This window comes from Dasypus novemcinctus, chromosome 23 (genome assembly GCF_030445035.2).
Source record: "Dasypus novemcinctus isolate mDasNov1 chromosome 23, mDasNov1.1.hap2, whole genome shotgun sequence".
In the NCBI taxonomy this organism is placed as follows: domain Eukaryota; kingdom Metazoa; phylum Chordata; class Mammalia; order Cingulata; family Dasypodidae; genus Dasypus; species Dasypus novemcinctus.
The window spans coordinates 2,247,330-2,271,707 of NC_080695.1; the positions used below are offsets into that span (position 1 = coordinate 2,247,330).

Below are 24,378 nucleotides of genomic sequence, written 5' to 3' on the forward strand. Positions count from 1 at the left end.
TGACAGGGAACCTCTCTCCACATCAGAGGTCCCAGGATCAAATCCGGGTGAATCCTAGAGGGGAAAGATGAGAAGACAAAAAGAGAAATAGATACAGAAGATCACACAGCGAATGGACACAGCAAAAACAGCAAGGCGGGGGGCGGAGAGAGAGAAAGACGACACTTCAAAATGACAATTTTAAAAATTTTCGGTCAGCTCGTGACCCGCTTATCAAGCTTTTTCACCTTCCCAGTTTGCTTCAAACGCCGAATGACCGTAGAATGGTCAACATTGAGTTCTTCGGCACCTTCTCGTGTAGTTGTAGGAGGATCAGCCTCAGTGTTGCTCTCAGTTGGTCATTGTCAGCTTCCGATGGTAAGCCACTCCGCGCCTCATCTTCAAGGCTCTCTTCGTCTCCTTTGTAAAACTCTCGAACCACCACTGCACTGTGTATTTGTTAGCAGTTCCTGGGCCAAAACCGTTGTTGACGTTACAAGTTGTCTCTGCTGCTTTACGAGCCATTTTGAACTCAAATAAGAAAATCGCTTGAATTTGCTTTTTGTCTAATGTCAGTATCATAGTCTAAAATAAATATAAAATAAAGGGCAAGTAATAAGTCACTAGCAAAAAAACATAAAGCGAGAAATGCACATTAAAATGATGTATAACATAATCACATTTAAGAATGCATGCAAATATCAAATGGCAAATTTCAACAATGCAAGTTACCTTGCAAGGAAACTGCAAGCACAGCAGTTACCTTTGCATCAATCTAATAAGTTGTCTACAGGTTTTGTCCTGCTTTTTGGGACCCTTCTAGTGGTTTAGAACTGATTAGAAGAACAGGGAACCCTTGATAACAGGTTCATTTAATCAGATGGTGTGTTTGCAGAAGATGGTTGAAAGTTTATTTTTATTTTGTTTTTAATTAAGCCTTTTATTTTGAGATACTTGTAGATTCCGTGCAGTAGTTAGAAATGATTTGTAGAGATCCTGTGCCCCCATCTCCCAACAGAATATCCTGCAAAACTCCATGCATTTGGGACCTTGGAGGCGCGTCCACCTCCACGGAGTCTCCATGTGTCCTTTTGTGGTCATGCCTACTTCTGTTTCTGTAGTCATTTCAGAATGTCATAAAATGGGGTCATTTTGCCTTTTAATGAAAGATGAACTACATTACAGTGAAAATTCAAGTTCTGTTTTTTCTCCTCCCTGGTTCCGGTTCTGCCTTTCCCAAGGGCACCCGTTGCTGTGTGCTCGGTTCACGCGTTCGTGCTACGTGCGCTCACCACCATGTGAGTGTGCCGTGCTCGCTGCTGCCATGCCGTGCACGCCTTCCACCCGTGCCACCCCCATGTTGTCTGGGCATGCCCTCGGGGTCGCCACACGTCTGCCCAGTTATTTTGTTGTGGAATTTAAGAGAAGTTCAATTATTTGAGTATAGAGAGGCCAGGACTCAGGAATGATTTTGAGAAGGAAAAATGGTTTATTGACGGCCGGCCGGACTCGGGAGCTTTCTGTTTGAATCCCGAGCCCCAGAACAAGATTTTCAAACCTCTTTTATACAGAGAGGAAAGGCCAAATGGTCCCTTTGTTTCAGTTCTCAATAGGCTTCAATTAGCATATATCTCTTCCACATCTTAGGTAAGCTTTTAGCAAGGACTCCAGACATTCTAGATAAGCTTTTAGCATATTTACTTTTTGCATTTCCCCTAAATACTTAAAGTTTATAGCCCTTGCATTGTTAAACATTTCCTGGGACTGGAGCAGCTGCCACTGTCCCTAAGGGCAGGACTGCAGCCTCTTACCGTTCCACACTCAAAGTCAAACAGCTTAGTTATCTCTGAAGAGACAAAGAGCCTTCCACCCATAGCCCACATCAATTTTACTGCTGCAGGGTCTGTCTCAGGATATGCGTGTGTCCCTTGGTGGCTTTCTGGGGTGTTGTGATTTCTCACCGTTTTAAACAGTTCTGCAGTTACTATCTTCCCTGTCTGCTGGCATGTAAACGAGTTTTCTAAGACCTACACCTTGAAGAGGAGTTTCCAGACAGCAATAGACACCTTTTCCATTGTAACAGGCCACTAAATTGCATTCCTCATTGGTTGTTCCAACTTCCCACCAGCAGTTTATGGCGTGTGCTGGGTGGCACGGGGTCTTCAGTCTGTTTCCTGGTGAATGCCTGGCATGCAGAACTAGTTCTCCCTTTGCATAAGAGTGAATGTTGAAACTCAGTTCTTAAAACGTGGATCTTGCAGAAGCATTTTACTTTGTGCATAAGTAGCAAGGCCATGGTTCTTATTACATTTCGCCTGGAGGCTGGGGAAGCTTTTTTCTATGATTGAATTTAGGATTCCACAGTGGCGGTAGGGGCCAGGGTTTATTTTGTTCCTTTGTGTTCTGCGCATTTTTTTTCCTTTGAATAAACTGTCTAATGTATTTGTCTCTCTAAACTTTAATTTTTGGAGCTACACTTGGATACAGTCTCCATAGCTGCTGGCTCCGTGTTTTCATTCTTACGGTTGTTGGTGAAGACCCCTGTTGAAGGTTCGCACTTTGTTTCTCTGGTCCTCAGGAAGTTCTCTGTGCAGCAGATTACTACTGCCTTCCCTTGTGGACTCTGAGAATGGGGAGATTCCTGCTTATCTGAGAGTTGCTTTAGATTCGTGACTTACTTCACTTTCTAAATAAACCATGAAAACGGAATTGGTTACAAATATCTGAAAACTATGTAAACAAATTTTTTTTTAAGGTTTATTTTATTCCCTCCCCCCCCCCCATTGTCTGCTCTCTTTGTCCATTTGCTGTGTGTATGGGCCATTTTTTGTAACTTAATTTTACCTTTCTATTCCCTTCTCCAGGAGGAATACAGAAACTCCATGCCTGCATCTAGTTTCCAGCAGCAGAAGCTGCGTGTCTGTGAGGTCTGTTCAGCCTATCTTGGCCTCCATGACAATGACCGTCGCCTTGCAGACCACTTTGGGGGCAAGTTACACTTGGGATTCATTCAGATCCGAGAGAAGCTTGACCAGTTGAGGGTAAGATGATGCATGTTTTTATGCAGAAGCCTGAGAAGTCTTTTGGTCATATTCACATTTCTTTAACTCCAGAAAGTGTGTATTTTCATTCTTTCTAAGAACTTGCCGTGAATTAAATAGTGAAATACAACTTGAGTTTTTTCGGTTTTTCTTTTTAAAGATTTGTCTCTTTTATTTATTTCTCTCCCCTTACTTCCCTCCCCCAGTTGTCTGCCCTCTCTGTCCATTCGCTGTGTGTTTTTCTGTGTCCATTTCTCTCCTTGTCAGCAGCACCGGGAATCTGTGTTTCTTTTTGTTGCATCATCTTGCTGCATCAGCTCTCCGTGTGTGCGGCGCCATTCCTGGGCAGGCTGTATTTCCTTTTGCGCTGGGCGGCTCTCCTTACAGGGCGCACTCCTTGCACGTGGGGCTCCCCTATGCGGGGACACCCCTGTGTGGCAGGGCACTCATTGCGCACATCAGCACTGTGCATGGGCCAGCTCCACACGGGCCAAGGAGGTCCAGGGTTTGAACTGCGGACCTCCCATGTGGTAGGCGGATGCCCTATCCATTGGGCAAAGTCTGCTTCCCACCACTTGAGTTTTTACACAGTAAACGTAAGGTCTCAGACTCCAGAGAGACACTGGAGATAATGTTTAGTCTGTGCCCCTTTGTTTATGGAAGGAAGTGTGGGATCTAGTCCATGGGTATAAACAACAGCTCTTGCTCACCTCTGAAATCACTTCTTGCACAGAAGCAGTTGCCTGGAGAGTCGTTAGTCTGGTCGGAAGGTCATAGGCCCTGGCCCCTGGCCTTTGGCTCTTGGGATCAGGAAGTGGCGTGGCCGCACTGATGGCCCTGCAGTCTTCCTCTCAGGGTTCTGCACTTTCCTGCTTTAGCGGCTAAACAGTCTGAAAACGTATGTGGAGAACTGAGAAGGAAGGTTAAGCAATAGCTCAGGTACTCTGAATTGTCATTCTTGAGGCTTGATGACACTTCCCTATCATATCCTGGGAGCCAGAACAGGATGTTCAGAAGTAGGCAGGCCTTTCTTCCAGAAATGTGGCAGGACACGCGATAGGTAAGTGATCCCTCGTTCAGAGCTAGTACCCAGGAAAGAGCGGTTCTGCACCTGAGGAGGGGTCTCCATTGGACAATGTCATTATCTTTCAGTTGCCTTTTTTTTTTTTAATCTATCCAAAGTGTGCTTTATTTTTTTTTAATTATTTATTTTTAATAATTACATTAAAAAAATATTCAGTTGCCTTTTTCTTTTCTTTTTTGTTTTCACATGTGGAAACATATATACCACATAAACTTTCTTATCGCAGCCCTTCCCCCATCGCTAAACCTTCCTGTCTTCCCAAGCAGGATCCCTGACCCGTCGTGCATTTCCTCCCCACCGCCCCTGCCACTCTGTGCTCGAATTTCAGTCGCTGTGAACTTGCATATTCGCTGATGTTTTCTTTGTAATTACTATGGGCCTTATTACTTAATGTCAAAATCTATAAAAATATTTAGTTTGACACCAACATACCTTCAAAAGTATGTCCTTAAGTTCTTGTCACAAATTACATGTTTGTACACAGAGTCCAAAATCACTGATTTATCATTATTTTATGCATTTGCCTTTTAGATCCTGTAAGATGTAAATAGTGGAGTAGCAAGCCAAAAATACAATAGTACCCAAGTGGTTACCCTCACGGGAGATCTTTATTTCTTCTTGTGACTTGGATCGATTGCCTCTTGTTCTTTCCTTTCAGTCTGTAGAACCCCCCTTAGCGTGTCTCATAGGGCTGGCCCCAGTGGTGGAACTCCCTTGGGTTTTGGTTATCTGGAGATGTCTTCATCTCATTTTTGAAAGAGAGTTGTTGGATATAGAATACTTGCTTGATGTTTTTTGTTTTCAGCACTTTAAAAATGCCATCCTGCTGCCCTCTATCTTCGGCGTTCAGGAGTTTGATAACGGTAGCCACAGCCTGAGTCTGTTTGGGTTTGTCCTGCTTGGAGTTCATTGAACTTCGGCACTGTATGTTTGTGTATCTCGTTAAATTAAGGATGTTTTCAGCCATTATTTCTTTGAATATCCTTTACACCCTTTCTTCTCCTTCTCGAATTCCTGTAGTACGTGTATTGGTAGTTCTGATGGTGTTCCACAGGCCCAGACTCTGTTCACTTTTCTTGATTCTTTCTGCTCCTCAGACTAAATCATTTCAATGGTCTTATCTTCAAGTTCTCTGAATCTTTCTTCTGTCAGTTCCAATCTGCTATTGAACCCATCCAGGGAATTCTTTTTTTTTTTTTTTTTTTTTTTTTGCATTAGGCCAGTAATTTATTCAAGCAGGGAGGGATGAGGAATGGGAGGAAATAACAGATCAGGGGTCCCAGGTAGAGAGGAAGGAGTTGAAAAGTGATAAAGCGGGTTGATTTACAGACTTCAGTTCCCCATTATAGGTTATAAATGTCCAAGTTTTACTTGCGTGGCCACATGGCTGAGGAAAAACTGCAAGGGTGGTGAGCAGAGGGCAGGACGGGTCCACAGGCGAGCGCACGAGAGAGCCTGGGCCTGGCGCCTGCCTGTTGAACTGTTGATTATCCCACCCCTTGCTGATGGCAGGGGCGGGGCTCCAGCTGTTCACCATTTTGATTGTTTATTTCTCCGATCAGTCTTTCAGGAGGGCCCCATGATAAAGTCCTTGGGGAATATTCGGGGCTTCTCCTGGCTTCCAGAGGAAGTCTTCTTCTGAGTGGCAGAATCTTGGGGAGGGTCTCCCAGCAGTCATCTTAGGGTTATTGCTGTCCATGTAGACTTCTTCCCAGGTTTCAGACCCTTCTGTTGATTCGCTGTCTTACCAGCCTGCTTCATTCCCCCCTCAGAGAGTTTATACCTTTGTTCTTAAAGGGGTGCTGAAGGGAGATGGTCATTCTTCTGTAGCTCCTTCCTGCTGGTTAGGGGCAGTAGGCCCAACCTGACAAGGTATAGAGCTTTCTGGCTTCTCTATCTTGGTCAGAGGAAGATGGATCCGGCATCCTTGGTGAATTTGGACGAAATCCCTATATGGCTAATGAGATGTTGATTCTGGAAGAAATAGACTTGATTAGAATTTTGAAAATACATGTTCCCGCTAAGAGTATATTGGACCACAAAATAGAACCATAAAGGCTGCATTTTCCCAGAGTTGATCCATCCAGGGAATTCTAATTTCTGTTACTGTGGTCGTCAGTTCTGCTTGGTTCCTTTTCGTAATTTCCGTCTCTGTATTATTTTTTTGGAGTTGATCTGTTTTCCTATTTCTTATAGTTCTTTTTCCATGATTTTGTTTAGCTCTTTGAGCGTTTTTTCAGTCTTTTGCCTGGTAGATGCCAGGTCTGGTCCTTCTCATTGATGGTTTCCAATTCCTTTAATCTTCTTTGCCTGAGCCATTGCTTCCTTTTCCCTTGTATGTATTGTAACCTTTTGCTGAAACCTTGACATTTGGGGATTTTAATGTGTTATCGGAATAGAGACTGAAGTGTCTGTTGCTTAAGATGTATCCAGCTAGTGTTAATGCAGAGCTTTCCTTGAATGCCAGGAGCTGAAAGAGAGGAAGAGGGAGAAAGAAAGCACCTCTGCTAGTCTTTGCAAGTTGAGCTGTCCTTTAGGCTTGTCCACACAAGCTTGGAGAGTAGCTGGAGGCCACAGAGTGCTCCTTTCTGGGGATGCCCGCCTGTTCTTTGGCATGTGCTTGTGGCCTGAGAGTTCCCCCATTTACACCTGTAGGGATGTCTCCCATCCCGTCCCGTGCTCTGTGTCCTGCAGCCAGCAGGCCCTTACCCTGGACACGGCTTGGCTGCTTTCCCAGTGTCCTTAGAGCTTGGCGAGCCGCCTTGTCCATCCAGGGCAGGTTCTGGGACAGTAAGTTCCTCAGGCTACCACCAGGCAGCTCCGTTCCCGAATAAGCACAGGTTTACTCTGTCCCTTCTAGAGCTAGGGCCAGGGGTCCGCCCTGGGAGCGGGGGTGGGGGCCTGGCAGCGGTCTGTGTGCTGGGTGATCTTCTCCTTTTTTAAGTGGGCTTTTTCTTGATTTTGCCCTCACCCTGTTAACTGCAGCCCTTTAACTGTTTTCTGGAGCTTTGAGAAAGATGTTTCTGCCAGTTCTTACTGGTTGTTCTAAGCTTCTGTGGGGGGACTGAACCCTGAAGTTCTCAATCCACCATCTTAGGGCCACAAATAGAGACTTTCATAAATTATTAAACTAACAACACACAATTTCCTTGGAAGCACATTTCAGCAAAAAGGGTGGAGGTTTATGCCTTGATTGAAATAGGCTTCACCCACATGAGCCCCTTGTTTGGAGAGGCAGGAGGGGTAAGTGTGAGGCCTTTTTTTGTCAAGTGGGAGGACTTTTTGGGGGGAAGGTGGAAAGGAGACAAGGCCAGACCATCGGCCTGTTGTGACTCATTCCGTTTTAGGAAAGAATGTGTGTGGAAAGTAGGTGCTGAAAGTAAGTCCTTGAAGCTCTCCTTCCTTGGGTGCTCTGTTCCAGGGAGGTGAGGCCAGAGACTCTAGACCGAGAGGCCCCTTCCAGCCCAGGGGAGGGGGAGGCGGGAGGTTCCTGGGCGGTCGTGAGGACGGTCTTGGCGTTCCTGCGGTCCGTCTTGCTCTCCCATGCTCAGTGCTGATCGGACCCTCAGTGCCGTTGCAGCCCCTGGGGCAGGTGTGGCTGGTGGCCTTCGTCCCCGGGGGAGTCATTCCTTCAAGCCCACTCAAGGCTTTATTCACTCAGCAGAGGGGGGGGCATTGATGGGAAGCTTTCGGTAGAGACTGGGTGGGAGATGTGCAGAACAGTCCCTGACGCTTGGAAGCCAAGCTTTTGCCTATAGTTTTTCCGAGTGGGGATTCTTGAATGAAAGCCGCCTCCTGCCTGTTCTGTGTTCTCTTCTTCCGCCACATTCAAGACGCGCTCTGGCCCACCAAGCCTGCTTGGTTGCGGAAGCCGGCCTCCCGGGCCTGCAGCCTCCCTGGCCAGCCTAAGGCCTGTGCGTTGCCTGCTCCCGAGCCCCTCGGGGTGGTCCCTTCTTGCAGCAGGACCTCGGTTAGACAAACCTGTCCTATTTTATCACCAAGCAGGGTCTCCCGTGGTTAAAAAGTAATGTTTTAGGGAAGTAGACTTGACTCAACGGATCGAGTGTCCACCTATCACATGGGAGGGCCACCGTTGAAACCCAAGGCCTCCTGACCCGTGTGGAGCTGGCCCACATGCAGTGCTGATGCACACAAGAAGTGCCCTGCCACGTAGGGGTGTCCCTACATAGGGGAGCCCCATGTGCAAGGAGAGCCGCCCAGCACGAAAGAAAGTGCAGCCTACCCAGGAGTGGCACTGCACACAGAGCTAACACAGCAAGATAATGCAGCAAAAAGAGACACCGATTCCTGGTGCTGCTGACAAGGAGAGAAATGGACACAGAAAAACAGCGAATGGACAGAGCAGACAACCGGGGGGGGGGGGTAGAACAAATTTTAAAAAAATCTTTTTTAAAGAAAGAAAGTAATGTTTTGGATCCATATAAAGCAGCACAAGCAGTTCTATGTGGCATAAAAGTATAGTACTTCTTTTGGAATATGCAGTTTGTCACTGAATTTACAAAATGTAAACAGCACTTTTTAACGTATTGCATTCACTGTTGACCAGTTAATTTTAAAAAAATAAATGGTACTGTTTCCTTAGAATTCCTCCTAGACTTCTAAATCACCAACAAAACATGATTGTACAAGGACGGTTTGTTCAACATAAAATTCACTCAGTTGTATAGCTTTTTCTTACATCACTTTCCCCAATTTTTGTTTATTTAGAAAACTGTTGCTGAAAAGCAGGAGAAGAGGAATCAGGACCGCCTGAGGAGGAGAGAGGAGAGGGAGCGCGAGGAGCGGCTGAGCAGGAGGTGAGTCTTCTTGCTGGCGCACAGCCCAGACACGTGTGCAGTTGAGAGCGAGCCGTTAAATCCCTGGGTGGTCCTGACTGACCCCGGGAGAACCTGGATGCCACAGCCTTTCAGTGCTGGGGGGGCGTGTTGGTGGCTCCTGGTGTACGCCATCACGAGCGGGACAGACCTCAAGGACAGAAGAGGGGAAGGAGGATGGGAGTACTTGGGGGGGTTCCTGCACTGCACCGTGCAGCCCGGCTTGGGGTGCAGTGCTCAGCAGACAGTGCTCTGATGCTTGGGGTGGGAGGGCGCACTGCTGTGGGGAAGTGGATCTGGGAAGGGGCCGGGTGCTGTGGGGTGTGAGCCTGTGTTTGTCCTCGGATGAACTTAGGCAGAGTGGGGCCATCGGGCCGCTTTCTGCAGAGAGGAGTCAGGTGCAGCTGTCCCCTGACCCTGCTGCCTGCCAAGAGCAGAGTAGGGCGCTAGGGCAAAGCAGCAAGAACAGTGAGGGGCTGCGGGAGAGTCCGGGCGAGGGGTTGGTGGTTTGAAGCAGGTGAGCAGCAGGAGTGCCAGGAGGACGTGCTGATGGTTCAGGGGCCTGGGGTCACCCTGGTTGTGAGAGCACATGCGGACTAAGGAGGCGGTGGTGATTGGAACTGGCCCCCCTGGAGACATCCCAGTGCAGGCACTTGGTGAGCAGGTGGAGTGCAAGGAAGGGGCCTGAGCCGGAAGGGGCCCGCTCAGCTTTAGGCTTTGTTGTCCTTGCAGGGACAGGGAGCTGGGAAAGGACGAGTGTTAGGTTTTGGGTTTTCCTGTGTTCGCTTATCTAGCTATGGACCTGTATACGCAGATCCCAGCACTGGAAACACACACTGAGCAAAGCACACAAGTCCCTCTGGCAGTGGAGCCTGCCGTGCTGGTGGGCGCCGCGGTCACCTGGCCTCTTGGGTTGTCTTGCAGCAGGACCTGCAAGACCCTCTGCTCTGTGGCAAGGTCACAGAGCGGTCATAGCGTGTGGTGTCCTACTTCGTTCAATATTTATCTTTTTAAAATCTAATTTGTTTTCTATCCATCTTCCCCCCCAATTGTCTGCTCTCTTTGTCCATTCGCTGTGTGTTCTTCTGTGTCCACTTGTGTTCTTGTCAGCGGCACTGGGAATCTTTTTGTTGCGTCATCCTGCTGCGTCAGCTCTCCATGTGTGCGGCACCATCCTGGGCAGTCTGCACCTTTTTCATGCTGGATAGGGTGCATCCTTGCATGCAGGGCTCCTCTACGCCAGGGACACCCCTGTGTGGCACGGCACTCCTCGGCGTGCATCAGCACTGCGCGTGGGCCGGCTCACCACATGGGTCAGGAAGCTCTGGGTTTGAATCCTGGACCTCCCGTGTGGTAGGCAGACGCTGTATCCATTGAGCCAGATCCGCTTCCCTGTTTTCAGCTTATGGCATCTCCATATGTATGTGTGTGTGTATGTATGCATTTTAAATTAGAGAAGTTGTGAGTTTACAGAATCATGCTTAAAATGCAGGGTTCTTTTATACCACCCTATTATAACATTATCACCTTGCTTTTGGAACATTTGTTTTAATTGATAGTACTTTTTTTTTTAATTGCATGATTCCACTTATGAATGAAATAGGCAGATCTGTAGAGTTAGAAAGCAGATTAGTTGTCGACTGGGGCCACTGGTAGGTGGGAATTGGGAAGGACTGCTTTACTGGGTAGGGGTTTTTGTTTCTTTGTTTTTTTGAGCTACTGGGGACAAACCTGGATCTCATTTGTGGGAAGCTGGTGCTCAACCACATCACCTCCCCTGGCTTGGCTCTCTCTGTTTGCTTGTAGTTTGTGCAATTGGTTTTAGGAGGCACCAGGAACTGAAGCTGGAGCCTCCCGTGTGGGAAGCAGGTGCTCACCCCCTTGAGCCACATCCATTCCCAGGGGTTTTTTTTTTTCTTCTTAAGATTTTTTAAAATTTAATTACCTTTTTTTTTTTTTAAGATACATAGATCACAAAAAAATGTTACCTTAAAATATATAAGAGGTGTCCATATACCCCACACCCCACCACACCCCACTCCTCCCACATCAACAATGGGGTTTCTTTTTGAGGTGATGAAATGTTCTGGAATTAGATAGGGGAGATGGATGCACAAAGTTGTAAATGCACAATATACCACTGAACAGTACGCTAGAACTGATAAAATTGTGTATTTTGTATTAAATTAATTTACCTGGATTAAAAGAAAAAATTCAAAACAGGTGAAGCATACAAAATTTATCACACTGAAGTGATCAAGGGAAGTATCTCTATAGACTTAATCCATAGGTATATAAATGGAGATACTAAGGTTTAGAGCATCAACCTTACATGGTAAGAAAATGAAAATGTAAACAATGAGGATATCAGAACAAAGTACTTTACATAAACTACTCATACCACAATGTAAAGCAAAATGATAAACACACTTCACAGAAGGATGAAGGAAGTGGATGAAAGCACATTTTTATAATTGTACTCTTAACTATAGTCATAATTTAACGTAGGGTTGACTATTTGTGTTGTGTAGTTCCATGGATTCTTTTAAAATTTTTATTTTTGTAACATGTATACAACCTTAAATATCCCCTTTTAACCACATTAAAATTTTATAATTCAGCCCTGTTAATTTACAATGTTGTGCTACTGTCTGCACCATCCACTACCAAAACTTTCCCATCGTCCCAAATGGGAACTGTATTTTAAGCTTTAATTCCCTATTTCCTCTTCCTGTCCTCAATGGAATTCTGATTCCATTGAGTTTACATTCTAATTTTTTCTTTTTTTTTTTTCCTAAAGATTTTATTTTTTTTATTTCTCTCCCCTTCCCTCCCGTTGTCCGCTCTCTTGTGTCCATTCGCTGTGTGTTCTTCTGTGTCCACTTAACATTCTCGGTGGCGCTGGAAATCTGTGTCTCTCTTTGTTGTGTCATCTTGCTGCGTCAGCTCTCTGTGTATGCAGTGCCACTCCTGGGCAGGCTGTGCTTTCTTTCACGCTGGGTGGCTCTCCTTATGGGGTGCACTCCTTGTGTGTGGGGCTCCCCTACGCAGGGGACACCCCTGTATGGCGGGGCAGTCCTTGCGCGTGGCAGCATTGTGTGTGGGCCAGCTCACCACACAGGCCAGGAGGCCCTGGGTTCGAACTCTGGACCTCCTATATGGTAGGCAGACACTCTATCAGTTGAGCCACGTCCGCTTCCCTACATTCTAATTTCTTGATGACTAATATTTTAAAAGCAGTTTTGAGTGGTACTCTGGTAATTGTTTGCTTCAGTAAGATTCCTCAGAATTCCTGGGGCTAAGGAATTTAATAGTTAAAGTATTAATAAATGTTTTGACAAAGGTTGCTTTTTGAAAACATTGTCAGATCACCTTGCGCGCAGTGCGAGACAGCCTCCATCACTTCCTCCCTAGCATGTGCTGGCTTCCGCAGGCCGGCAGGCAAGGAGCTCGTCTCACCTGGCCACAGAGCCGCCGTCTGAAGCGGAGGCATTGCTCCAGCTGAGGCTCCAGCCCTGTCCTGTGCAGTGTCTGTGGGCGAGGTCAGAGCCGGCCGCTGAACCCAGCACAGGCCGGCCAAGCACACCTGGGCCAGGTGCTGCTTCCCTGTGAGGCCCCTCGGGCACTGTTGCGCTCGTGTTGTGGGGCCCGGGGCGAGGCGGCTGGGCTGGCACACGGAAGTCTGCACCATGGCAGTCGACGGGCTCAGCCAGCACCCCTCAGGCGCGGAGGGCTGTGGTGCTTGGGGAAGCTGATGGTGGTCTCTCCTTTGTAGGTCTGGATCGAGAACCAGAGACCGCAGGAGGTAGGCCTTTCCGTGGGCTCTCTTAGCAGGTGCAGTCTGGTGGGCAGGGCGGGCTGGGTGTGAGGCCTGAGCCCTTTCTCATTGGGGTGGGTGGATGGGCCTGGTGGAGGAACCCCCTTAGCGGAAACACGAGCGCCAAGGTCCCTGGGCTTGCAAGGAGTTTCCTGGCAGATGTTTCCCAGAGGCAATGGTGGGTCGGGCCTGGGAGAAATTAGTGATGGAAGTAGTTTGAGTCTCAGCCCAGCTTAAAAAGTCACGCAGGAAAGGGGATGATCAGGGAAGCTGTGAGGGGAGGCGTCCGGGTGCTGCTGCCTGGTTCCCATGGAGGCCCCGCCAGAGAGGAGGGGCGAGCACAGTGGGGGTAGCGTGCTGTTTGTCTGGCGACCTCGTGGCCGTGTTCTGAGCCCTGGTCTGCTCTCGTTGCAGGTCCCGTTCTCGAGACCGGCGCCGTAGGCGGTCCAGGTCCACCTCCCGGGAGCGGCGGAAGTCTTCCCGGTCCCGGTCCCGAGACAGACACCGGCGCCACCGGAGCCGCTCCCGGAGCCACAGCCGGGGCCACCGCCGGGCTTCCAGAGACCGGAGTTCGAAATACAAGTAACTACTCTGACTTGTTCAGTGGTTGCAGCCAGGAGGCCTGCTCTGTGTGGGTCTGCCGGGGGCTGGGCCCCGGCTGGAAGCCTGGCCGGGGTAGGGGACCTCGCGCACGGCACAGTCCTGTCTGGGTGGCTGCCGCCAGACGCACACCCACGTCCACCCGGGACTGCGCTCACTGCCGCCGTCACAGCCCGTGCTCCTGCGTGGGGCCCAGCGCGTGGTTCTGACCGGTCTGCCGGTCAGACAGTACACATTCGGGTGTTGTGCGCGTGGTTTGGGCCTTTTCATTTTTATAGTGCGTCGTGATGGGTGAATCATTTGCTATATGCTCTTTTGTTCAGGTCACATTATAGTGACTGCTTCCCTGTTATTAAAAGGTCTTTGCCAGCATCAGGTCTTAGTGGTGGTTGAACGTTCCTCTGCGTTCCCGGGTGTCCCCTTGCCCAGAGCCAAGGGGCCTTTGCGACCAGCTGGAAGGGAGACGCCACCTCCGCTGAGCCGCTGGTTCACGTTTCCCAGGTTCTCCAGAGAGCGGACGTCGAGAGAGGAGTCCTGGGAGAGAGGACGGAGCGAGCGGGGTGCTGCCGACTGGAGGCTCGAGAGCTCTAATGGGAAGGCAGCGCCACGGAGGTCGGAGGAGAAGGAGGCCGGCGAGCTCTGAGCCCCTGGAGCGTGTAAATAGTCTCGTGATGCTCATCAGAGCCCGAAGTCACCCTTCATATTTGCTGAATACAACTCACCTTTTGTAGTTCAAAGTTTCTATTGTTTTGGAGCTAGCCGTGAGTTTCTAGAGATGTACAGAGTTGCTTCTGTGTTTTGGGGTTGTGTTAAGTAGGGAAAATAAATCTGACAGACTGCCTCAAACTGCGACCTGTCGCTCCTGGTACGCCTTGCTCTGCGGTGGGGGCGTCCTGCTGCTCCCTCTGGGTCCCTAACCCTTCACCATGCCCTCCACGGTGGGCGGAAGGTGCTGGTGCGCCCCTCGTCGGCTCTGTGAGGTCAGCTCGCCTTCTGATTGGCACCTTGCACCCCCCTCCCCCTCGCAGGCGTGTGCGCAGGGGCCCTGGCTGTGCTGTGCTGCGCTGCTGCTGAGTCTGAGCTGCCCAGCTCTGCCTGTCTAAACAGACCAACAGGGGCTCTGGGGGAGGAAGAGGCCGGCTGGCCTGCTCTGTGTCCCTGTGCCTCCGCTTGGCCCTCAGCTTCAGGTAAGCTGTGCTGCAGGCTCCTTGAAATTACTGGTGGCAGAGAAAGGCCCCTGGGCGGTATCCGAGGGTGCCCCCCTGGGGGGTTCGACAGGTCGCGGCGGCTTATGTTAGCTGCTCCCAGCAGTTCCCGCTGTTGGTGACGTAGGGCACATGCCGCACCCTGAAAACGAGCCCTCCCAGAGCATGCCCCGCTCACTCACGCGTCGCCGCCGCACTCCTGCGTCTTCCACTTCCCTTTGTCTTGCTGGCAGCCAGCCCTGCTCCCCCTCTCCATCTCGGCAGAGGCGGGGTTCACCTGGGCGCTCGGCAAGACCTGCGTGGGCAGGGGTGGGCCTGCGTCTGGTGACCGCCAGCTTCTCTGGCTGCCGGCCCCTGCCCCGTGGGTCTAGGATGCGCAGTGGGGTGGGCGGGCTAGTCTCCAGCAGCCGGCCTGCTCGCCACAGGAGGAGAGGGAGACTGCCCTAGGGTGGTCCGTGACGGGCAGTGCGTTCCACAGGCATGGAGGTGTGTGCCAGACCTCAGGCTGAAGGTTTGTGTTTTGTGTTCCTGGGCGTGAGCCGCTGATGTGGCTTGCTGTTCCCGGGGCTGCCGGGAGGTGGCTGCCCCCCTGCACAAGGGACGAGCGTGTTTGCGCCTGGCCTTGTCCGTGGACTTACCCAGACGACCTCACCACTCCTCCCTTCCACCCCCCTCAGTGGTGGTGCTGTGCGTGGCCGTGCATGTTGGGGAGCGGGCTTCACCTGGAGGGAGCTGTGGCCCCGGCCCCAGAGCTCGGCCCGTGTCTGTCTCAGCCCATGTCTGTCTCAGCCCTTCCCACACGCAGCCCAGCTCTGCCTCGGTGCTTTCCCGGCTCCTGGGCCGCCTACCCTCAAGCTCCACCTGGCGGTCCACTCTAGGGGAGCCACACTGCCCTCTCTGCACTCGGTGGGGGTCCCTCACTTCCACGTGGACACTAGTGAGCTGCCCTGTAGGCGGCCCTGTGGGGCGCTCCGGGGCCGTTTGAAGGCATCGTAGCCGCTGGGGAGGCTGCCACGTCAGTGATCGGGAGGAAGGCGCAGGTCGGTGCTTTGCTTCACGGACGGTGCTGCGCCCAGTCAGCCGGCAGGGCCGCACCGCGAGTGTCAGCCTCGGCGCACTGGTGTGGAAGAAAGCCCTGAGGGGTTGAGGGCGCCCTGGGAGTGCAGAGGCCATGTGGGTGGGAGCTGAGTTTGGGGTCCCCTCTGCGACCTTGCATGTGAAGGGCACAGGTGCAGCACCTGAGCAGCAGGTGGCCAGCAGCTCCTTCCAGAGCAGTCAGCTTCTCACCTCCATCCCTGAAGAAGAAAGCAGATTTCAGCAAGAAAGCTGGTGGGCTGGGTCCAGGGCAGCCCAGGAGGGCCCCCCCAGCTGCCCACCTCGCTGCCCTCTCCCTCTCCCGGGGTTCCCTGGTGCCCTGCCTCCAGGGCAGGAGAGCCCCCATGTTACCCTCTGGTTCTCTTCTGGGTGCTGGGTCGCTGGCTCCTGAGGAAGGCATGTGAGCCCAGACCCAAGTCCGGGAAGCCTCTTGGGGTGGTGGTACCTTGCTGCAGGGGTGCAGTGTCCCCAAAGGGACCTGGGCTGGGAGTGGGCGCTCCCTCTGGGGAGGTGGGCGCAGTGCAGGCTTCCTTGTCGAGTCCACCTGCTGGGCCCGTGCCTTGCCTTGCCTCGGTGCCCTGCTGTTCCGAGCACCTGACTCCTCGAGGTCTCCGGCCACTAGCATGAAGTGTGCCCCCACGTCGCCTCAGCCAGCACGGCTGCCGCCGCCCACCAGCTCTGCCCTCACTGCCAAGGCCGTGAGACCGCTGCCCGGTCTCTGCGTTGGACCGCCCGGTCTCTGCGTTGGACGGGTGTAGACTGCCGCCGCCCGGTCTCTGCGTTGGACAGGTATAGACTGTGCTGCAGTGCAGGTCTGCTGGAGTTTGTTGAGCATCCTGGATGTATATGCTCGTGTGTACGGGGTGTTCTTAGCTGCTTCTTTGAATATCCTCCCTGCTCTCCTAGGACCCCCGCAGCGTGAGCCCTGGTGCCCTGCAGGGTGCCCCACAGCGCCCCAGGCTCCGCTCCCGTAGTTCTTCCTCTTTCTGCGCCTCAGACTGGATGGTTTCCTCAGACTGGATGGTTTCCGTTGTCTTCAGGTTCCTTTTTTCAGGTTCCTTTGGTTCCTTATCCTTGTTTTCCTTTCCCTCTGAGCACACTTAGGACCAATTTTTTAGTCTTTGTCTGGGTGGTTCCAGGTAGTGGCCTCCTCTTTGATGGCTTCTGCTTTCTTTTATCTTCTCCTTTGCCTGGGCCATTGCTTCCTGTTGTTGGTATGTTTTGGAACCTTTTGTTGAAACCTGGACATTTTGATGTTTTAAGGTGTTATCACTGGAATTTAGGAGGCATTGGGTTCCTTAAGCCTGTATCTAGCTAGTGTTACACAGAGCATTCTTGAATGCCAGAAAGGAAACAGAAAACCTCTTCCTCCCAGTCTGTCGGTTGGCTGAGTGCTCGCCTTTAGCCCTTACATGCTTTGAGCTTAGAGAATCTGGGAGGCCGAGCACAGGGCCTTCCCGTGCCTTTCTGCGCCTGCCTCTGGTTTGTGGTCTGCACGTGGCCTCGGGATTCCCGTTTCACAAGCACAGGAATGTTCCCCTTCCCTCGGAAGCAGTTTCCTTGCGCTTCCTGTCCTGTCTGCCCCCCAGCCAGCAGCCCCTTGCCGCAGGCAGCAGTGACTGGACTGCTGCCCCACAGCGGTCTGAGGAGAGCCTGGCCAGCTGTCTTCCACCCAGGGCAGGTTCTGGGCGCCAGGCCTGCGGGGAGTGCCCTGGTGCGTCCCTCAGGCCACCGCCAGAGGGACTGGGCCAGACAGCTCTGCGTGCCTGGAGGGTTACTCTGCTCACGACCAAGGACCTGCTGTGAGGAGCCTGGCAGATGCCACGGCGGGGGGGGGCGGGCAGCCAGGGCCCCGGAGGTTTTCCTCCTGCTTTTAAGATACCTTTTTCTTGGTTCTAGGTTCCCCTCTCGCTGTAGTCCTTTTAACTGTTTTCTGGAGCTTTGAGAAAGTTGTTTCTGCCAGTTTTTGCTGGTAGTTGAGTATTTCTGTGGGGCGGAGCCCTGCGGCTTCTCTCTCCGCCATCTGGTCAGGGTGCAGCTGGGTTGTCAGGGTCATCCAGGTGCTTTGCCGTAAGGGTCTGTGCTTCCCAGTATTGAGGAGTCTTCCCCGTCCTTAGGTGACAGCTATTCCTGAGCGCATCTGCATTAACTGCAGTTTTTACTTTCATGTTAAGAGCCGTCTGGAGTCAGCCTTTGTGTGCTAGTTTAGTGGAACCCTTCTCTTTCTTTTTTAACCTCCATGTGGTGAGCTAGTCTTCTCAGCCCCGTCCTTTTGTCATTGATTTGTGTGTTCTTCCGCCGGGAACAGCCTTCTAGGCAGAGGGAAGTGCAGCTGTCCACATCCCTTCACTGAGCTCTGTGGGTGGAGAAGTAAGCCTCGCAGTGGGTGTGGCCCGAGCGGTTGAGCACCTGCTTCCCACATGGGAGGTCCCGGGTTCAGTTTCCAGTCCCTCCTAAAAACAAACCAGAACAAAATAACAAGCAAACAAATGAAAAAAACAACTCAGGGGAGCTGATGTGGTTCAGTGATAGAGCACCGGCTTCCCACAAATGAGGTCCCGGGTTCAATCCCTGGCCCTGGTACTTCAGCAAAACGAAACAAGCCAGCCTCAGGTCCTGCCCACACTCAGGCCATGGGGTCATGGACGGCCTTGGGATCTGTCCTTACTAACGGCACTCTTTGACACGGTGCTTTTTGCTTTAAAGTCTGTTTATTTGATATTTATCCGTTATTTAAAGCAATTACATCACTTACAATCAATGGTAATGTTAATACTATGTTGGTTATATTGTTTCCATTTCATTTTCGGCCTTCCATATTTATTATACCCATTCTTTTTTCCCGTCCACTTTTGCCCTTTTGTGGTGAGGAGGGTACTGGGGTGTTTTTTTGTTTGTTTTGGAGGTAAAAGGGATTACCCAGGACCTTGTACATGGGAAGCAGGCGCTCAACCGCCGAGGAACACCCACTTCCCAGGTGTTGTTTTTTCCCGGTATGTGTTTCTAACAGCCTGTTTTTGTCCTCTCTTCTGGTTTGAGAGACATGGGTGCCTCTGCTCCTCTGTTAACCTGGATTCACAGCGTGCGTGCTCGCTGCAGCAGGCTGAGAGGAGCCCCTGAAACAGCCGGGCCGCAGCCCTGGGACCTGCCACTTTGCCTTAGATGGGAAAGGGGCTGTGGACGCCTGACAGTGAAGGACCAGCTGAGAAATTACCCGTGTTGTACAGGTCCCCCTAAGTGTAACCAGGGAGCAGGGGAGGGGTGATCACAGAGACTGCGGAGCGCCGCGCTCCGGGTGTGTGAGGTGGAGGGGCCCGGGCCCGAGGAGTGCAGCTCTTAGGCTGCAAGAGGCAGGGCTTCTCCAGACCCTCCTGAGCCAGTGCGTCCTGGAGACCCCTGGCTTTGGCTCCTGGACACTGATTTTGGACTTCTGACCTATAAGTCGATAAGGAGGTTAATTTGTGTTGTTTCCAGTGACCAAATTTGTGGTGATTTGTTGCAGCAGCTATCAGAACCTGCTACCCTCATCAAAGTTAAAATTAATGAAGGGAAGCAGACTTGGCCCAGTGTTTAGGGCATCTGCCTACCACATGGAAGGTCCACGGTTCAAACCCCGGGCCTCCTTGACCCGTGTGGAGCTGGCCCATGTGCAGTGCTGATGCGCGCAAGGAGTGCCCTGCCACGCAGGGGTGTCCCCCACATAGGGGAGCCCCACGCGCAAGGAGTGAGCCCTGTAAGGAGAGCCGCCCAGCGTGAAAGAAAGTGCAGCCTGCCCAGGAATGGCTCCGCACACACGGAGAGCTGCCACAGCAAGATGAAGCGACAAAAAGAAACACAGATTCCTGTGCCGCTGACAACAACAGAAGCGGACAAAGAAACAAGACGCAGCAAACAGACACAGAGAGCAGACAACCAGGGTGGGGGTGGGGGGAGAGAAATAAATAAATAAATCTTTAAAAATAAATAAATAAAATAAAATTAATGGAGACCTCTGTTTGTTTCCCAGAAGATTCTCAAGGACCTCAGCGCACTTGGACTCCATTGAGCACCTTGTGGCCTTATGGCTTCGGTTAAAATAAAGTCTTTTTTTTTTTTTTTTAAACTCATAGACATTATGGTTTTAGATAACAATCATTTATATATCTACACATAAATTTATCATCTCTGTTGTTACTCATTCCTTCTTGCTTTTCAGATCTGGGATCATTTTCCTTCTGCCTAGACTGAGCTGGTCGAGGCTCACAGTCTAAGAAGGATCCTGCTCAGGTGTGCACAGGGCTGTGTCCTGGAAAAGTCACTCTGATTTTTCTTTTTTTTTTTTCAATTCTGACTCATTCTTAAGTTCACTTGTCTGTTAAACCTATCCATTGAGTTTTTTTATTTGAGCCTTTTTCTTTTGCATGTGCTGTACCATTTTTGTATTATGTGACTCCTTGTAGATACTGACAGTCTCATCTTTAGTATTAGCAGCATGATTGTTTTACCTGAAGCTGGCGTCTCCAGAGCCTTTTGTGAGTCTGTCCCGTTGGCTTGTTTTTCTGCTGCTTTTTTGTACATGGCGCCTCCTTGTACTCCTCTGTGAGTTTTCACGGAGCGCCTTCACTGTCCTTTGTGGCCTTCAGGGGAGACATATTTGCTTGTCAGATGCCTGAGGTCCCGGAGTGAGTCTGAGCTCATGTTAAATGAAACCCACAGCCTCAGGGTTTGGGGGCTACTCGGGTGATCGGAACTTGTTGCAGATCCACAGGTGTCAGTTTATCAGACTCGTTTTTCCCTCTTCTGCTGAATACCAAGGTGCCCCACCCCACCCATGTTTAGGGAGAGGAGGGAGTTGTCCTGCAGATGAGGTCTTTTGGAGCTCTAGCCCTACAGTCACCTAATAGGCACCTGCGGTAGGGTGGCCCTTGAGCTTTAGGAGCCCGTGAGGCCAGCAAAACCAAGCTCCAGTTCGCTGGTTTTGGCAGATGCCTCAGGACTTCTAGGTGCTGCCACCACCTCTGGCTTCTTGCCTCTACTTGGATTTTGGCCTGAAATTCCTTATCATCTTGTTCTTTCATGTTTTTAAGAAGATTTTTAAACAACTTATCTAGCATTTTAGTTATCCAAAGATGAAACTGTACGCTTTTACCCAGGTTGGAAGTGGCAGCCCTGAGCGGGTCACCCCAGGACAGGGGCCTGAAAGAAATAGTGGGTAGAGCTGCCAGAAAACTGTGTATCTGGGGGAAAGGGTCACCTCCTCCTCCCCCAGAACAAGTAAAAACAAAAAATGGGCAAGTAATTGCAACATGAGATGGACAGAAGGCTCCTGCCGGTCAGTGTGAAGGAGAAAGGCGGCGGAGGGCCCGCGGCGCCAACTCCACCCGCATCGCGTCGGCTGGAGGCGCCACGGAGCCTCGTGCTGCCGAGGGTGGGCGCTCCTCTGCCGCTGGGACTCGGGTGGAGGCAATTTCGTCATTTCTATCAGAAAGCTGTAAAAATTTGGACCCCATTTGCCCCAGGAATCCCACCTCTATAAAAATCCCTCAAGGAAGTAATTGTTTGCATGTAGAATTTTATCAACAGCGACATTCAGGATGGCATTTTCTGCAAAGCAGTTGGAAAAATGAAAAAGGTACACAAATGAAAATTCCTTAGTCCAGCCTCTCTCCAGTTGTAAACAGTAGTAACAGTTGCCTCCTCTGCTGCTGTAGCCACACACCCATGGAAAACTGCTGCCACCTTTGGGTGTGCGTTCCTCCCAAGCCTTCCTGGGGTTATGCCAGTATAAAACGGACTTGTGCTGCACACGTTGGCCCACGCCTCTGCTCAGGCCGGCCCTCTGCGGCTGTGCAGCGGCCCCTCGTGCCGCTGACCTGGGCGTTGTCTGGCCTCTCCTGTTGGTGAACGTGGTGGTGGAGTGCCCTTAGTTTTCCTTTCTTTTTACTTCTCTGCTCTAATAAACAATTCTGTAAAGAATATACTGTACATACATTTTCATGTCTGTGCCACTATTTTCTGTGAGATTATAGACTTAGTTCAGTGCTAGGGCCTGCTAGTACCAGCCGCTGCTGAATTTCCAGGAGTTTTAAGAGCCAGTTAAATCCAGCCATTATTAAAAATTATAAGCATTTACAAGTAAATAGATCTTGTGAAAACAAAGATGAGAGACTGAAAACATTCCTTCGTCGTCTTACTCCATCTTTCTCTCGAGAGTTTGACAGCTCTTGATGCAGGAGAGCGGCAGCGCTGCTGGGCTGCTCGCCCAAGCTCCCTGGACAGCGACGCCAGTGACGTCGTGCTGGTAGTTTGAAATCATTTCCCATGGAAATTGCAGATGTTCGCAACACAGCAGCTGCCCTCCCAAAAGGCGATGGCTAAATTACACTTTCAGGGAAGTGATACCTTTTTAGTGTTTTTTATTACGACAAGCATCTTGCTAATCTGCACTTCAGTCTGCATGGCCTTGAGTGTCACATCTATGCCTCTTGGCCACTGGTTACTGTGAGTGGCCAGTTTGTCCTTTGGTCTAGTTCTCTTCAGTTGTCTGACATGGGAGGTGGGCGGGGGTTGGAATTTGGAGTTCTACCTTCCCAAGTAGAGGTAAAACAGCTCCTAACTGCCACACATAAAAATACCTCTGTCCAAAGCCCTCTCTCAACTTTGCTTGTGAACTCTTTTCTCCCCATACCATGTTTTTTTCCCCTCTTGATACTGTCCATTCTGTGCACTTTGTTCCCAGTGTCCCATCTGAGGACACCATTTCTTAAGACATTAAACCTTGCCTCTACACGCTGGGCAGCCCCGGTTTCTGTTGTCTGTGTGTGTGTGGTGTGCGCGGCATGTCTGCACGTGTGTATCTGTGGGTGTCGGCGTGAGTGTGCAGGTGGGCCTGTGGCCCGCCCCTGCCCTCCACTTGCCCCTGCTCTGTCTGAATCCTGGAAGGAGAGACTGCGTGCTGGGCTCGGCCCTGGGGGAAGGTGCGTTCCTGGCGTTGACCCACGGAGGGCAGCAAGAGGTAGCCCTGGGCTCCCCCTCGGCAGAGGGCGGCAGAGTGGGGGTGCCCCCGGGCCGCCGGCAGGGGCTCTGCCCTCGGTGGCGGCGCTGCGCCCCGATGTGGCCGCCGGGCTCGGAGCGGAGTGCGGAGGCGGCAGAAGCCGGCGGCTCTGGCGACGGACGAGACCCCGACCCCGGGGCGGGAGGGCGCCGGCGTGCGTCCCAGCGTGGCCGCGGCCAAGGGCTGCGAGTCGGGGCAGCTCACCATGCGGGACTGGGACCCGCAGGCGGTGGCCCAGGGCCTCCTGAGGTCGCGGGGCCGGGTGCCCCAGCTGCGGCGACTGGGGGTGCAGCTCTGCCGTGTCAAGACCCCGACCCTCCCCCAGGCCCGTCGGGTGGCGGCGCGCGCCCTCCACACAGACCACGCGCACGCAGCGACTGCACGCCCGGACTTTACTAGGATCAAGACCACCCAGGGGCGGGGGTCCCGCGGGGTCCTGCGGGTCAGCGGTATCTGGAGGCCAGCACCTCCGCCACGAGGCTCAGGAACTTGTCCAGCGAGGCGTGCATGGCGGGGCTGAAGTCTCCCGGGAAGTGCCGGGCCCAGGTCACCAGCAGGCAGTGCCCCAGGAGCTGCGGGGCACGGGGTCGCGCCGCGCTCGCCGGAGTGCCCAGGTACCGCCCGCGCCCCCGCGCCCCCGCGCCCCCGCGCCCCTTCAGTCCCCCCGCCCGCCCGCCCGCGCCCCCGCGCTCCTTCAGTCCCCCCGCCCGCGCCCCCGCGGCCCCCGCGCCCCCGCGCCCCCGCGCCCCTTCAGTCCCCCGCGCCCCCGCGCCCCCGCGCTCCTTCAGTCCCCCCGCCCGCCGGCCCGCGGGCTCACCGGGAAGTTGGCCGGGTCCACCCGCAGCTCGCGCGCGTGCAGGTCGCTCAGGGCCGACAGGGCGCCGGGCAGGTCGTCCAGGTGGCCGGCGGCGAGGGTCAGGGCGTCGGCCACCTTCTGGCCGTGCGCCTTGACCTGGGCGGAGCCGGGGCTCAGGTCCAAGCGGGAGAAGTAGGTCTTGGTGGCGGGGAAGCAGGCGAAAAGCCTGCGGGAGGAAGCGGGTGAGGCGCGGCCGGGCGGGGCGCGGGGGCGCGGGCGGGCCGGGGCGCGGGGTCCCCACCTCTCCAGGGCCTCGGTCACGTAGACGCCGACGTTGCTGCCCAGTTTCCTCCACAGCGCGCGCACGGCCGCCCTGTCCGCCGCCGACAGCGCCATCGCGGCCGGCTCTGCGCGCGCCCCGCCCCACCCCGCCCCGCGCGCGCCCGTGCCCGCCCCTGTGCCCCCGCCCCGCGCGCGCCCGTGCCCGCCCCTGTGCCCCCGCCCCGCGCGCGCCCGTGCCCGCCCCTGTGCCCCCGCCCCGCGCGCGCCCGTGCCCGCCCCTGTGCCCCCGCCCCCGCGCCCTTGCCTGCCCCGTGCGCGCCCGTGCCCGCGCCCCGCCCCGCGCGCCCCTGTGCGCGCCCCTGTGCCCCCGCCCCCGCGCCCTTGCCTGCCCCGTGCGCGCCCTTGCCCGCGCCCCGCCCCGCGCGCCCCTGTGCCCGCCCCTGTGCCCCCGCCCCGCGCGCGCCCGTGCCCGCCCCCGTGCCCCCGCCCCGCGCGCGCCCTTGCCCGCGCCCCGCCCCGCGCGCCCCTGTGCCCGCCCCTGTGCCCCCGCCCCACGCGCGCCCTTGCCCGCGCCCCGCCCCGCGCGCCCCTGTGCCCGCCCCTGTGCCCCC

General features: G+C 53.0%; 2 protein-coding genes across 6 annotated transcripts in view; one reads left to right on the forward strand and one right to left on the reverse strand.

Moving 5' to 3' along the window:
- The window catches only part of LUC7L (LUC7 like), a 47,047-nt gene extending 32,845 nt beyond the window's left edge, over positions 1 to 14,202 (forward strand). For 4 of the 5 annotated variants that reach the window (XM_004473999.4, XM_071211113.1, XM_071211114.1 and 1 more), the window contains 5 exons: positions 2,844 to 3,020; positions 8,833 to 8,921; positions 12,715 to 12,744; positions 13,171 to 13,338; positions 13,858 to 14,202. In XM_004473999.4, the coding sequence (XP_004474056.1) occupies positions 2,844 to 3,020; positions 8,833 to 8,921; positions 12,715 to 12,744; positions 13,171 to 13,338; positions 13,858 to 13,999 (606 nt within the window). In that variant the 3' untranslated portion in view covers positions 14,000 to 14,202. Of the gene's footprint in view, positions 1 to 2,843; positions 3,021 to 8,832; positions 8,922 to 12,714; positions 12,745 to 13,170; positions 13,343 to 13,857 lie in introns of those variants that run through there. The other variant, XM_071211111.1, reaches the window with a different exon arrangement.
- Positions 14,203 to 21,190: 6,988 nt separating this feature from the next.
- On the reverse strand, positions 21,191 to 23,930 carry HBQ1 (hemoglobin subunit theta 1). The gene is made up of 3 exons (XM_058285621.2): positions 23,787 to 23,930; positions 23,507 to 23,711; positions 21,191 to 23,261 (listed from the first exon to the last, which is right to left on the reverse strand). The coding sequence occupies exons 1-3, from the start codon at positions 23,879 to 23,881 to the stop codon at positions 23,133 to 23,135; spliced, it is 429 nt and encodes a 142-aa protein (XP_058141604.1). The 5' UTR covers positions 23,882 to 23,930; the 3' UTR covers positions 21,191 to 23,132.
- Positions 23,931 to 24,378: the final 448 nt, after the last annotated feature.